Genomic DNA, 15,767 nt, shown 5'->3' on the forward strand with positions numbered 1-15,767 from the left:
GATAAAGTTCGTTCTTATACCCAAAAAAAAAAATCAAGTTTTTCATATATATAAATCTAAATAGTTTTTTTTTTTATAAAATACATTTTTTTTGTGGAATTGAAACTACTCTCACAAACAAGTTTTACCTTTTTAAGTAATTTTTTTATAATTAAATTTGAAAAAAATAGTTAGACAATCTCACGTGACTTTTTTTTTTTAAGTAAGAGTTACTAATTAACATTTTAAAATTAAATATTTTTTAATAATGTATTCTTGAAAATTCCTTTAAAATTCTTACTAATTCTTTTTAATTTTTTTGCTTTTTTTTATCTCACGTGGTGAGAGTAGATTTGCAGAGCGGTAGTTGCAATGAAGATGAGAAGACAATAAATCATAAGGAATGTGCACTTTTAAAAATAAAATCCATTTGAGTATAATTTTTATAAAAATATCTTATTAGATAAATATTTTTCAAAATCTCTCTATTTGAAATTTTTTTCCTTTTTTTGTTTTTTAACACTCTAAGGCCTTTTTTTTTAATCAATTCTTCTTCTTTATTTTGCAGATTTAAGAAAATAAAAAATACAATAATTCATTATTGGTAAAATGAAAAATGATTTGGTAGATTTTGCCCATAATAAATTATAAAATACAAATAAATTTCTTATATCACAACAAAAAATAGTTTAAAAAAATAATGGAAATTGACAATAGAAAAAAATATGATAATTAATTAAAAACCTCCCACCCACCATCCGCTCTATACTCTATGATTTTCCTTTGTTTTCTTTGTTTTTTTTTGGTTTACATCTAATTGCTCTTAAAAAATATGTAAATCTAATTGTGTCTCATCATTTGTTGTAGAACAACATAAAGAAAATGGGTAAAAGAATAAATTCTCCCATCTAAGGGCATTATGGTCATTTAACTTCAAATCTCGTGTGACTTACATAATCAAGTAATTGTATATGTATTCTTAAAATGGGTGTAAATCTTACTAATTTTTTGGCATCTAAAGTGGAGTAATGAGTAGTTCACCGCCGTTATTAGTTAGGCAATACAAAATCATAAAATTTATTTTTAAAAATAAAATCCATTTAGTATCAAATTACATAAAATATCTTATTAGATAAATATTTTCAAAATCTCTCTTTTTTTCTTTTTTGTTTATTATACACTCTAACCCATTACCAATCAATTGTTTTCTTCATAAATTCATTTTTAACATAAAATATAAATGATTCATTATTCTTTAAAAATGTAAAGTTTGGTAATTTCCAAATAAATTATAAATTATGCTAAAGAAAGCCTAAGCAAAATAGTCCTAGCCCAATAAGGATAGGTCCTAATGTTGGACAATAGGTGAAATTACTATTGGGTCTAGGTAGGGTTTGTGGGAATCACTGAAGCGCGTCGTTTGTTTGTTGGAATAAAAGTGGATGAGAAAAAATTTGAAAAAATATACTTTCCATTAAATCTTAAATGTGTGGTTTGTTTAGTTGATTCGGGTGAAAATATTAGAGACAAACTTTCTCAAATTAAGGAAATTTGTATGATGAGGTGGCAAGTTAACTTTTCCACCCCATGTCTTTTTAAAACCTCTCACAAAATATATGATACTTTGTAAAAAAATTGGAAAAATCGAAAGGTGAGACCCATAATTAAATTTTTTTTTATAAAATCCCTTTATTTTTTTATGTTTCCTTCACCTAACTACACATGATGCCCACATTTTTTTTTTTGCACAATTTTTTTCCTACCCACATTTGCAAACAAACTCAGCCTTTTAGGGGAGTCTTGCTGCAACATCTAATTGCATCAAGTTAGAACTTGATTGGAGAGGCAAACCTTCCGATGTGGCATCATTTGCTTTGCAGAAGAAGATAAACAAAATGGTTATATTTGAACTAATTGCCCTTGTTGTAATTCCCCATCCAAGCCTTCCCCTCTTTATATCTCTCCCATAGTCAACAACATACTGCATTTGTTATCCGTGTTTGTTTGTTGTAGTTTTGTTTTTGTTATTAGGAACTGTGATGCGTCCAAAATTTGCTCAGCTCTTAGATCTAAAGTAGGTAAATTGTAAAAGTTGGGAGTCCACCTCATAAGGGTATAGTTAATGAACTTAACCACAAATGACTCTACTTAAGTATAGAGCTAATGAATGAATAACGAGAATACAATCAGATTGTCTCTATCCTTCTACCTTATGAGTAGGTGATTTCTTATAAAGAGGTTTGTACCATCGAATCTCCATGTTGTTTGATGTATTTGTTTAGCCTAAATATGAATTATGCTAAAGAAAGCTTAAGCAGAATAGATCCGTAAATAAGTAGATCCCTAATAGGTTGGACAATAGTAGATGACTCATTTGATAATACGTATCGTTAATTATGGTAGTTTGTCCATACAATAGCGGTAAGCATTAGACGCAAATGTTGCTACTCGTCTCTTTGACTATTAGTCCATTCCATGTGGGTTTGGGGTGCTTGGTGACCGGTTAGGTTTTTCTCTTTGTAGGTGGGCTCTTATCCGGTTCCATCGAGGGATAGGGGTGGACCTTAGTTTTTATGTCTTGATCAGACTACCTTTTGGACCGGTCGTGGGGCCCACATATTTTTTCTCAACCTCAGGGGAAGTCGTTCCTTCGTCCCAACAGGGTCAGGTAAGGGTCGATTATATTTTCTCCATATCAGATTGTAACACTGGTGTGGATTGCTTTTCTTAGAAGGCCTGTTCATTGAGTATTCAATAGTATGGCCACCTTCCACTCCCTTGCTGAGTGATTGTATTTCTCCTGCCTGATTTATTCCCCCTAAATAAACTTACTTTGCACCAAAAACAAAGTTGTACTAATTTAGAGTAGGAAAAGATGTGAAGGGTGCAGAGTAGCAAGATGCAAGAACAAACGACCCTTTCAATTATAACATGAAGTCGCCAGATATGGCAAAAGACTGAAGTGGCTTAGGAGCTTGAACACTTGGAATTGGTAATCAACAACTTTTAGGAAGGCGGACTTTCATATTTGCCTCCGGAGCCTCTTCATTACGGCTCTTTTGATCTCTATACTAAGCTTTAGAGTATGTATTTTGAAATCAGCACTCCACCCAATTTTGATTCAAACCCTGTCGTTGAACACGAAGGTTCTAAAATCAACATTTCACCCATATTAGGGGCATATGAATTGAACAACATCATAGTTGGAATTAGAAGTTTGCAAATTAAATGACACAATTTCTACACCCAATTGAGAGACTCTGTTATCACCAAAAAAAATAAAATTTGAGGGATTGTGTTGTACAATTTTACAGTTAGGCTGTGTTTGTTTGTTGGAATAAAGGTGGGGTGAAAAAAGAAATGAGTGAAAAAATTCTTGAAAAAAGCTAACTTTTCCTGCTTTTTCTTTAAAGGTTTTGGTTTTTATTGGCTTAATAAGGATTTTAAAGAATGAACGAAAAAGAAGAACACAACACAAAATAAGGTGGGGCGCCTTGTCATCAATAATTCCAATGGTGATTTATTGGAAACCACTATTTAATTGGATTAATATGTCAAATGCAAGTATGCAAGTCCAAATCTAAAGTACTTTGTAGTTTGTACATGTTGGTTTGTTTATTTTTATTTTTTATTTTCCGGTAATCAAGAATATCTTATACATGTATAAAATATAAAACAGGGCATCAATATATATTTGGAGGTAGGTGTCAGAGTAATTTGCTTTATCTTTTTTCCTTCAATTCCATTTCTGTCTAAAGCTCTGGACAAGCTAAGCAACAGTTTTGGAATCTATTCCTATCATCGTTGCCAGCGAATCCAATTCGACGAGGCAAAGACAACTTGTTTTCTTGATAATGACATCTCAACCGTCATACTGGAATCCAGGTATGACATATTAGCCGCCGGACCAGCAAAGAGCCATAAGGTCGTTCTTACACGACATGGACACGCTTCACCAGCACTTGGCATGGAGGGAAAAGCGGAATTTAAACAACTTTTTATATAAATCACCGGCACCAAGACATTTTATCGTTGGGAACTTTCTATCGATTTATCTTCCGGTAAAGTAAAAGGTTCATATTCCTTGCATTACACACTCCTCCTTCAACTCCACGCTGCCAAGTTCGTACGAACTCGACGTTTCCGTCAAATCAAATTGAACGATTAGAGGAACAATTTTTCCGAAATTTATGTGGAAGTGCAGAAAGGCGATCCGAACATCTGATAGTGGAGTTTATTGACTGAGCTTTGTTAATTTTAGGTTTTGAAGGAGGAGAAAGGTGAGAAGTTGAAGCGATTGAATGGCGACAGAGTATCATTGTTGCGAAACGGGTTTCGTTATCCACATAGTGGTGATATTCTTTCTGGTTGTGTTCGCTGGATTGATGTCTGGACTTACGTTGGGTCTTATGTCAATGAGTACTGTTGATCTTGAAGTTCTTGCCAAGTCTGGCACACCGAGGGATCGGATACATGCTGGTACTTTGTATTTTCTTTCTCTTTCTTGTTTCTTTTTAATTTCTCATTCTCTCTTGACTTGCTTCTGTTATCCAAACTAATTAGTTCAAATTTTTCATCCCAAAAAAAAAAAAAAAAAATATAAAATAAAATAAAAGACAGGAATGATACTATTTAGGTTCATATTAGAAATCAGGATTTACTGATGTTCTACCTGTTCTTATTGATTTTCTATTTTTTTTGTTGTTGGAAATTCAGCATGTTGAAGTTTTAATTTACTTCATTGTATATCAGAAGATCATACTCTTCTGATTTCCGTGTTATTCCTCTTGTAGTCAATTACAACTAACCGATTCAAGTGCCGCTAATAGGTGCATGGGTATTAAAGGGGTATCTTGACTGTGATTTGGCTGACTCGATGATATCATTTTCCTTGATACTTATTAGTACATAACATTTTTCTTCGTGTACAATCTGATAAAGAGTATAGCAACCTGTTGACCAGCATCAGTTGTCCATCCATTCAGCACATTACTTGATCAACTTTTCATCTCTCCTCCCCCTCCCAAAAAAGGAAAAATGCACTGCTTGATGAATAACTGGTCCAACCATGTAGCTCCTTGAGTTTATTTTCTGATGCATAAAATCCAGGATTTACTGATGTAGTGGTTCATTGTCCTCTCAGTAGGTTATGCTGACAATAAACCTCGTGAGATACCTGTATGGTTAACTTCTCTTTTTGAGCTGGCATGAATAAAATTGATCAACTTTCTATCTCTCCTCCCCCTCCCAAAAAAGGAAAAATGCACTACTTGATGAATAACTGGTCCATCCATGTAGCTCCTTGAGTTTATTTTCTGATGCATAAAATCCAGGATTCACTGTTGTAGTGGTTCATTGTCCTCTCAGTAGGTTATGCTGACAATAAACCTCGTGAGATACCTGTATGGTTAACTTCTTTATTTGGGCTGGCATGTATTAATAGTGTTCTCTTTGTGATGAGTCTCAGTGTCATTGCCTTCTTTTTTCTTTTTATTGTATGGATGGATAAAATAATTTCACACTCATGGCCAAAAAACAATAGAACAAGCCACTGTGCTGAAACTGTAAGCAGAAGCAAAACCAAGCAGTAGCTTTCATTCTTTCAACACTGCTCTCACTCTACAAGATATATCCTGATGTTCAACAGTCCTTCCCCCCATCTTCTCCGTAGCTATGGAGTGTGGTAATTAGCTGCAGTCCTTGATTTCCACTGGAATGAGATGTTACTCTGACTACGCAAGGACCTTGCTTTCCTTATTTGATGTGAGAATATCCATGGCACCTCTTTGACAAAAGCATTAAAATAAACATTACAGCTGAATTCCCCCCATTCCGCAACAAATATGGGCCACATTTGGAATAGCTGTGGAGAAAATTCATGGGGTTTGCTATCAAAACCTGTTCCACCAGGCCACTTTCTTTAAGGCCATTGCTGCCTTTTTCTGATGGTGGGGTCCATCTGGTGTGGGTTGTAGAGATAGATAAGCTGTCATTAACTTGTGAGAACTCATGGTTCTCCTCTCTATTTCAACATTCATCCCAGTGGTTTTATGTGAGGATACTCACTTTGTTAGCTAGTAAACTCTGTGGCATGTTATACTAGGAGTTGGAATCGAGTTCCACCTTCATTGCACTACCTTTTTTATTTTTATTTTTGTTTTCTAAAGAAATGATGTTACTCTCTTTCCCCCCATAATTTTCATTCTTGTACGTCACTGTAAAGCCTTGAAGATAATAAAGCCTAGGTTCTAGAGAGTATTCTAAGGGTGTCAACAGATAGGTTCTATGCAATATGCTTCATATGTGTGGTTATAGAATTGGTAATGACAAGAGGTAGGTATTTAAAAGAAGAGTCATATGTAGGTTTCAAAAGAAGAGTAATATTTATAGTAACAGTGCAACAGTTTACTCTGCATAAATAGAGCAGATTCATCATTCATGCATGTAACAGTGCAGCAGTTTTGAAACAGAAACAGAGAAAAGAGTAGAGAGGAATGAGAGAGACGATGGAGAGGAGAAAGAAGAGACCTTGCACACTCAAGACCTCCCCTCTCTCACATATCTAAAGTATTTTCAATTAAGAATATCTTTCCTAAACTAGTTTACAGAAAATATAATATAAATATTATTTGCAAAAAGGAAACTGTCCCAGATATATATGCATATTTTTTGGGGATGAATTACAAATCGAATCCTAGATATAATTTTGATTGTCAATCAAGCAAAGGAGAAAGGGGCAAGGTAGTAAATACTATCAGTATGTGTACATAATTAAGTGTATCCCTTCACATAGCACAACTTCCAACAATGCACATTTTCGGTTGCCTGGTTGGAAGGATGGGTATGCTGCCATTTGGATTTGTGCAGTAGTTCAGAACCAAGGAAAGGTGGAAGCATTGGATTACATATTGTGACTGATATGAATATAAATAGCCACAAAGAATTCTGGAGTTGGAAGATACTTTAAAGGGATCAGTGGTTTGGCCAATATAGGTTGTTAACTACTTAGATGACTGAGACTCCACTGACTTGCACCATTCATGGCTTCAGGCTTCAGGCTTATGGCGAAGCATTAAGGGCCTGAAGGATTCTATCCAAATCAGAGATGTGAAATGGCATAGGGACACAGTGTGGCAGAAGCACTAAGGGTCGTGTTTCCTTCATCATCCAATCTGGTTTTAAAATCAGAGGCTGTGATAACTGATCATCTTTTCGTCTTAGAATGGGTATTTATTCAATTTGGTTTTAAACACAAAGTCTGTGGTTTCTGATCATCTTTATTTGGTGGATGTATAGATCTTGCACCTGGTCTTCTAGGAGATTATTGCTGGGAAGTTATGCAACTCAAAAATCTTTTGGATATTTTGGTGTGTCTTCTTCCCTGTAGGGAGAAATTTGGAAATGGGGCAGCTCTTTTTTCTATTTATTTATTTTTTTAATAGGTAACCCAGGAATTTCACTATTTCAAGTTTCCGACACAAACCTTGTATGGACAAAACAGTTCAGATTTTCCTCATAATCTGATCTAGGCAAAGGCCCACCAAATTGCAGTTCTGGGTACGACCTTTTTATTTGGACAATTCTACTTGATCTCAAGGCATCATGTGTTGCTGACTATTTGTTTGTCCTCTTGATGCTGAAACATTCCACTTCCTTTTTTGTGGTTGTCCTTTCCCCAAAGAGAATGGTTTGAGTTGGGTAGAACTGGGTTCCCCCCCCCCTCTTTATTATGCGGGATGTGGAATGATCAGGTTCCGCATAGAGGAGGCAGAAAAATGACAAATTCTTGGCAGTATTTCTTGTTATGCTGCATGGATGTAAATTGATGACCTTCAAAAGCTTTGGGTTCCCTTCTCACACTCATGTGGGGCTCTCTAGAACAAGGATTTAAAACATGAAAGGGACTGGTAATACTATTACTGTTCCAGATCAAACAATCTTGAGGATTTAGTTTCAGAGCACTATTTGAATGATCCAGATAGGAAAAAAAATGCTAGAAATGATAAGGATCTGAGTTCTATTTCCATCACAGATAGTATCTTTCTGATGTGTTACTGATCAGGATCGTGATCTGAATGATCCAATACTAATATTCAAAATCTTGATCTAGTATCAACTATCAAGGATGGCAGATAGGAGGATTCTACTTGTGCAGAATTCATTTATTTTTTCCTCGTGGGGGGGGGGGCAAAGTTGTTGATCTTTGCCTCTCTATATCCTACAGTGAATTCCTTAATCGAAGAGAGAGAAAGAAAAGGAAGGGAGTTGAGGGGGGGGGGAGTACAAGAGAACAAAGGGCTGACACCTGTCGAAGCCAACGAGGCACAGAACAACGAAGCACAAGGCCAGAACTAAAGCCAAACAACAAGGCTAGAATTTGCGCAAGAGAGGGGGTCTCTTTTCCTTTTTAGTAAATTTGTGCTTATCAAAGAAACTACACCAATGATATGGAAAATATTTGGTTAATGTGAGTGAAATGGCTAGAATTTGTGCAAGAGAGGGGGTCTCTTTTCCTTTTTTAGCAAATTTGTGCTTATCAAAGAAACTACACCAATGATATGGAAAATATTTGGTTAATGTGAGTGACATGGCTTAGAGACACAATTTATTAATTATTACATATTTTGAAAAAATGAACTTAAATCATGTGTTCACAAAAATAAAATCCACACATCTTATGTGCCTATGCACAAATGACCATATAACCCCACAGGAGGGTGAATACTGGAGTGACATTTTTTTGTAGTTCCTTAGTGGTTTTATTCTGTTGGTCTCAATCTATGGAGGCATTCAAATGCCTTACTCTATGTTGTTCCCTTGGTGGCATTTACACCATTCTTCATGGCAAAAGCTTGTTTTATTTTGGTGAAGGTTCATATACTGGAGTCTTAAACCCTTTCTGATAAAAGAGTAAGTTTGAGATAAATGCTTTTTTCCAATCCCTCTAGAATGATATCATCTGTATGCTATTGCTTGACGCTTAGCTTCTATGAATCACTGCAACATAATTCAGTTTACTTCTTATTATTTCTTTGCAGCAAAGATACTGCCAGTTGTTAGGAAACAACATCTATTGCTATGTACCCTACTTATTTGCAATGCTGCTGCTATGGAGGTAAGATTATTTAGAATGGTCCAAACTTCCAAAAATAACATGTTCCACAACTAATACTTGTTTTGAAACCTGTGTTTTTTTTTCTTTTTTTCAGACACTTCCCATTTTTCTTGATGGTTTGGTTTCAGCATGGGGTGCTATCTTGATCTCCGTGACCTTGATACTTTTGTTTGGTGAGGTGAGTACCCATCTGCCAGTATATATATGATACAAGTGCTGTGTGCCGGCAAGGTTTCATGATGAAAATTTTCTGATCTTACCTATATCCCATTTCCATAAATGATAAACTGAAAAATTGGCTAGATCAGAGACTCTACTGCCCAATTTTGGATTTTTAGATTCATTAGGTTAAATATATGCTTTGTGGTATGATCATGCATCTGATATCTTTCCTAACATAAGTACTCCCCATCTTAATCTTACTAAGTGTAGTTTTGAGTCTAGCATCTTTTTGGTCTTTCTGAAAAACAATAGCTATTTGAAATGGATTGTATCCACATTGCTTCTACATGTATGCAAATTCATTATTTCACTCCTACGAACAGATTATACCACAATCTGTTTGTTCTCGGCATGGTTTGGCAATTGGTGCAGCAGTGGCTCCAGTGGTTCGTGTACTTGTTTGGATCTGCTATCCTATTGCTTATCCAATAAGCAAGGTGATTGTTCTATCTGGTTTTGCAATTCTATATACTTTTAGTAAATTCATCTATTTTATCTGTTTGTTATCCTAGAAAACTGTCATATTCATTACATATGTTCTTTGTGACATTGCAGCTACTAGACTATCTGTTAGGAGAGGGGCATGTGGCTCTTTTCCGCCGAGCTGAGTTGAAAACTCTGGTCGATCTGCATGGTAATGAGGTATGTTTTCTCTTGGTATTTTAATTCTAGATTGTTTGTGAAACATTCTATACTTATGAGTCACCACATACAAAGTATTGTTAATTGACCACTCATCATTGATTATTTCTCCTCCTCCTGTGCCATTGTACTTGTGCATGTTGTTATTTTTCTTTTTTCTTTGGATGAATAAGCTATCATTACCAAAAACCCTGGAGGGGAAGGGGAAATGTACAAGGAGGATAGAGAGAAAGAGGTGGGGGAGGAGACTCCAGCCTTTACCTACTAGGCTGAAAGGAGGAACCGAACAGGTAACAATAATATGTCTGTTCCTTGGGTTGTCCCACAACAGGGGAATAGGGAGACAACTTTAGCCTAGAGTCTGAGCAGATGGCTTTCCAAATCGAGTCCAAGGACTTAGAGTCAAAGGTCCTTCTCTAAAGTTTTCACTCCCACCATAAGTGATGAACGGTAGCTCAAATACCAACTTACCTACCGGGACACAAGTCAAGTGCATGTTGGTTAATTTTAACTTCTTGGGCTGAAAAATGTAATCTATTGTATTTGGTTTTGTTTTATGCTTTCTGAGATTGGGTTGCCATAATTATTCGGTTGATTGTGAGCAGGCTGGAAAAGGTGGTGAGCTGACACATGACGAGACAACAATCATTGCTGGAGCACTTGAGCTAACTGCAAAAATAGCTAGGGGTGCCATGACTCCATTATCAGAAACTTTTGCAATTGATATCAATGCCAAGCTTGATAGGTATTTAGTCTTTACTGGGGTTGAAAACAGTAGGTTTGTCGTGCATGGATCCCATGATGATGAGCACATTACTACCTCTTATTTTTCAGGGATTTGATGAAGTTAATTTTGGAGAAAGGGCACAGCAGGGTACCAGTTTATTATGAACTGCCTGTAAACATAATCGGATTAATTCTGGTAATCAACTTTGTAGATTTTTGGCTGAACTTCAATGAGAAGTAAAGCAGTCTATCCTTGTTCCAAAATGCAATGATAGATTCTAATCAATTTTTTAATGTGATTACAGTTAGTCGTTTTACCTCTGTAATATTGTGTTAGAATGTTCTTTCATACTTTTTCCTGTTTTTCATTGTAGAGATTTGCTAGATGTCCTAGTGATTACTATTTAAAATTTTGCAAAGTTAGATAAATTTTTATGTGTTAATAATCAGGGGAGAAAAGGAATATTCGAACTAAATAGTGAACAAAAATCCAATCTTTTTCAAAGTTTGGCACTGGGGGCACTTAATTCCTTCTAAGATCTTGCCTTGAGAGCATTAACTCCACATTAATATTTTGCTTCTACATTCTTGAAATATCCCTATATTGAACTACTGCAGTTTCAACATCTACCATGGAATTTTTTTTAGATGATTTTCCTGACAAGTTTCATTTTCATCATTTTTCTTACTAGCCTGACCGAGATTCCTTGCTGTGTGTGTCCCTTGTGAATTGGGAGGCAGTTTATGAAGATTCTCCAAACAGTGAGGCACTGTTGAGGGATATGATGCTTGAACAATATGTTCACACATGCGATTCCAGGCAACTTTAGAGCTAAATGGGTCAGAGGTCATTGGTAAACAAATAACTCAATTACCCTGTCCAGTAGATCTTCTGAAGACAGAAGGTAGGGTATTCCAAATTGATGCAGATCTAGCACTGAATTGGCCTAGTTTCCTTTGAAATAAGCCTAGGGTTGATAGATATGAGTTTTTGGCCTTTGTTTCATAGGATTGTGTTGTCATGAGCCTATTTTATGGGCCCAGAAGTTTGGTGTCTAGGCTAAGTATGAAAAGAGGTGAGTTAAAAAGTTTTATTGGTCTAATTATGTAAATTCTGCCCAACTTAAGCTATAAGGGCAGAAGAGCCTTTTCCTATTTTATTATTTCAGGTTTAAGTGTCTTAGTCTAAGTCAATTAGTGTCATTTTGAGTTAGAATTCAATTAGGAGAATAGAACCTATGACTAATCGTTCAGCAAGAGAGAACTTGACCAAAGCACCAAGCACAACACATGCAATGTGCTACATCCACATGCGAAGCTGTAAATGTTTCACTATGTAATGGAAGAAAGATATGATGGATATCTCTCAAGAACACCCAGAATGGTGTCTCAAACCCTCACTGAAACCCTACCTCAGAGAGCCCCAAAACTCTCTCTACAAGAAGATGTACCATATGGGGTCCTCTGTTATGATCACTGATTTCAGAAGAAGTCTCGGTTTACCACTGAAGTATGTTGTAGTGGGTCAATCTTCAAAATGGGTACAAGAATTTAAGACACAGAATAGAAATATTTATTTGGAGAATATGCTCTGGTCCCTTGATTCAAAAGGTATAAGGACATGGGGAGGGAATAAAGTGGGAGATAAGATCTATGATACAGTAATGCAACTAGCAGATAATGTTAAAGACAACTTATTTGGGAAGTGGAGAAAATTGTCAAGGTAGATTGCCAATAGTTTGATAAGATGCCAAAGTCTGAATTTGTAAATTGAGTTTCTGACTTAAAAAGCTTTCTTAACCTTCTAAACAAGGAACTGTTGATCCATCTGTCACTCAACAATAGAAATGTGAAAAGGTTCAACTTAAGAGATTTAATGGTGGGCTTTTATCTGTGGGTGCACAAATGTTACCTGTATAAAACAACAGCATTCTTCACTCATTCAGTTCCCCCCCCCCCCTCAAGTTGAAACTGTTTTCCAGGAATAACTATTACATGAGATGGGGCCTTTTTGGTATCATTTCTTAATCTCATTTTTTGACATTTTTATTTTTATGATTTGATGTGTTTGGTATTCATTTTAAATCCTAATTTTGTTTAAAAGAATAGAAAAACACCCCAAAATCCATAATAGATTTTTTGTCTATATGGATTCTGGGTCAAAAACTTACTCTATTTATTTTTACAAATGCAACTTATAATCCAAATATAAATTGAGTGTATAAGAGTAAACATATATTCTTTTCATGAAAAGTCTATTATTTCTCCTTTTTCTCACTCCCAATCCCTAATGATCTGTTATCAATCTTCCGTATCACTGTTTTTCAATTTTTCATTTTGATATGCCAAACTTATTTTTCATTCCATAATTTATTTTGGACAAAAGTTACCAAATCAATCTTCATTGTTGACCAAAAACGGATTGTTGCATTCAATTTATTTCAAATAGGCAACATAGAGAATGAGAATTGATACCAAAAAGGTTCACAATGTCTTCACTCTTTGTTTTGTGGTTAAGTTCTGTTAACTTCTCTTTTATATAACCTGTAGGTGAAAAATCTGTTGACCATTCATCCATCAGATGAAGTGCCAGTTAAGAATGTCACCATCCGCAAGATTCCTAAGTACGTATTTTACTGAAGCAAGGTCCTTTTATTGGTTGAATCCTCTAATTTGAGAAGATGATCATTACAAAGTGAAGATTTATGTGCAATTTTAAAGAAAAAACCTGAAAAAAGAGCCTTATTACAGAGAGCATGTACACCATCTTTTTTTCATAGTTTAATTGACCATTTGCATTTCATATTTGATCTATTTTCGTGAACTATACTGTTGCTTTATCTTCTCTCTTAATTCCTTTCATACTCTGGTAAATTTCCTGTCACTTAGTCCTCCTAGAGTCCCAGTACCCGTATCACATGATATCCACATGTGGTTGGTGGTTTGATTTTGTCTGTGTGCATTCTGCAAGTTTGATACTGCATTTATGTATTTGAGAATCTGCTCTAGTTGGTGGAAGATGCTATCTAATTAGGTGTGACCTCAATGGTACTATCCAACAAGTATAACCTTTTTTCTGCAGATCTCAACAAAGTGCATCATCAGTCTTATGTTCTAAATTATTTTGATGGGGGCTTTGGTTCACAAGACTTGATCAATGATCATCCTACTCATTTAAAAATGACCTATAATTTCTAACATTTGCAAGAAACTAATACATTGCTGACTTACTCAAGAAACAGGATTTGTGCACATACTATTTAGTGCAGCAAGAGATTACTCACGCCAGAAGAATAGTTACCTGACCAGGATTAGCTCAATCATAAGATTGATCGAACTACCACCTGCCTACTCATGTTGGGTCCATTCAGAGAATTTTGGAAGATCCAGTTACTAGTTCCAGCTTTATGTGACCTGTTGGAGCATCATAAAACTGGGCAGATATAGGTCCAGACATTAGGATACTAGTTGAAAGAATTTGCCTCATGGTTTCTATAGATTGAACTTGGGTACTTGTTATCAATATAATGCCTCAGCTGGAAGTGAATCAAAGCATAACACTGCTTGAATCATCAGGATTTTATATGGCTGATCACACACAAGGATTGGGAAAAGCTGGGTAGCTGCAGATGGGAGATCTTCATCTATATTTGGTTTGCTAACAGGATCAGAGTTGGCACCCCAATTTTTGGTGTAATCTGACATGCAGCCCAGTTTGTTGTCTTTTGTGGTTAATGAGAATATCCTCCCGTTTTGCACTAAGTGTAAGTATGGGTCCCGTTTATTGATGCATGATGTGGTGAGGTCCGTGAGGATAGGAGGTAAAATACTCTGGCATGTTTATTGAAGTCAGTGTAATCATCAAATTTGGCATGTTTCCTCTGCTACCATCTCTAGTCATACTTCCAGGAGAACATATGATGTGCAATACTTCTCTCCTTTTCTTTCTTTTTCGGGTCACGCATGTAAGATTGATGTTTATGGATGTCTTTGCATGGTAGGGTTCCAGAGAACATGCCTTTGTATGATATCTTGAATGAGTTTCAGAAAGGTCACAGCCACATGGCTGTTGTCATGCGGCAACTCGACAACATGGCAGAGGAGCCTGCTGGCAAGAGCTCAACCAGTAGTAAGCACACAAGCAACTCTAGGCTGCTAGTTTTTCTTCCTACCTTTGTGGAGAATTGTATGTTTGTTTCTACATTTTTTTTATGAGGCTTCATCCAGTTCCCTGATTTCACTTGGTCATTTTGGTGCTTCCATGACATAGCTCAAGGGACAGAGGTTAAGGTGGACATTGATGGTGAAATGCGTCCTCCAGAGAAAAAAAGCAGAATTTCACCTATTCATAAGTGGAAAAGCTTTCCGGAAGATGCAAGCGTTCCATTTAGGGTCGCCGCTTCAAGAAGTAGAAGGTGGGAAAGGGACATTAATGCATGTGTCCTGCAGATTGATGACAACGCCCTACCTAGCCTCAGTGAGGAAGAGGAAGCAATTGGCATAATAACAATGGAAGATGTCATTGAAGAGCTCTTACAGGTATCCAACAACAAACTTCTTCTCTGTCTCTGATTAATGAATTGCCTTTTTTTAAGGAATTCTTGTCATGACTTGGTCTGTGGACATTTCACATGTGTGTAGGAAGAGATATTTGATGAGACGGACTATCATCGCCAAGATTCATGACATTATCCTTGCACTATGCTCTTCCTCGCACATTATTGTTGGCGAAGAAATGTTGACAAAGGAGAATGACTGAAGTTTGAAATCTAATCAAATGAAACCTAACATATAAAGGATCTTTAGTACAGTGAAAACAGAGAGTTATAAAAAATGAGTTTATTTTCTTGTATCATAATTTAAGCATTGTTCGGTTGCCTTGTAATCTATGACAGTTTGTCCTTATCTATGAAAATGCCACACTCTGCACGAGGATGGCGATTCATTATAACTTATGCTAGTCTCCACTGGGTCACAAATCACAAACCTTCATCGCCATTCTCGTTGTAAAAAGAACAACACCATAAAGCCAGGAGAGCTTCTCTTTACAACTTCTCTAATTCCTCCGGTGAGCAACTCATTG

At 36.0% G+C, this 15,767-nt stretch overlaps 1 protein-coding gene across 1 annotated transcript; it reads left to right on the forward strand.

Annotated features, from left to right (window-relative positions):
* The first annotated feature begins 3,992 nt into the window (after positions 1-3,992).
* Positions 3,993-15,635, forward strand: LOC149017687 (DUF21 domain-containing protein At2g14520-like). Its single transcript, XM_089152011.1, has 11 exons — positions 3,993-4,458; positions 9,018-9,094; positions 9,189-9,272; positions 9,640-9,753; positions 9,872-9,958; positions 10,564-10,703; positions 10,793-10,880; positions 13,235-13,308; positions 14,686-14,813; positions 14,955-15,223; positions 15,326-15,635. Exons 1-11 carry the CDS (start codon positions 4,281-4,283, stop codon positions 15,368-15,370), a joined length of 1,284 nt encoding a protein of 427 aa, XP_089008137.1. The 5' UTR covers positions 3,993-4,280; the 3' UTR covers positions 15,371-15,635.
* Positions 15,636-15,767: the final 132 nt, after the last annotated feature.

The sequence above is a fragment of the Hakea prostrata genome, chromosome 4 (assembly GCF_041222555.1).
Source record: "Hakea prostrata isolate BN-2017 chromosome 4, UWA_Hpros_2, whole genome shotgun sequence".
Classification (NCBI taxonomy): Eukaryota; Viridiplantae; Streptophyta; class Magnoliopsida; order Proteales; family Proteaceae; genus Hakea; species Hakea prostrata.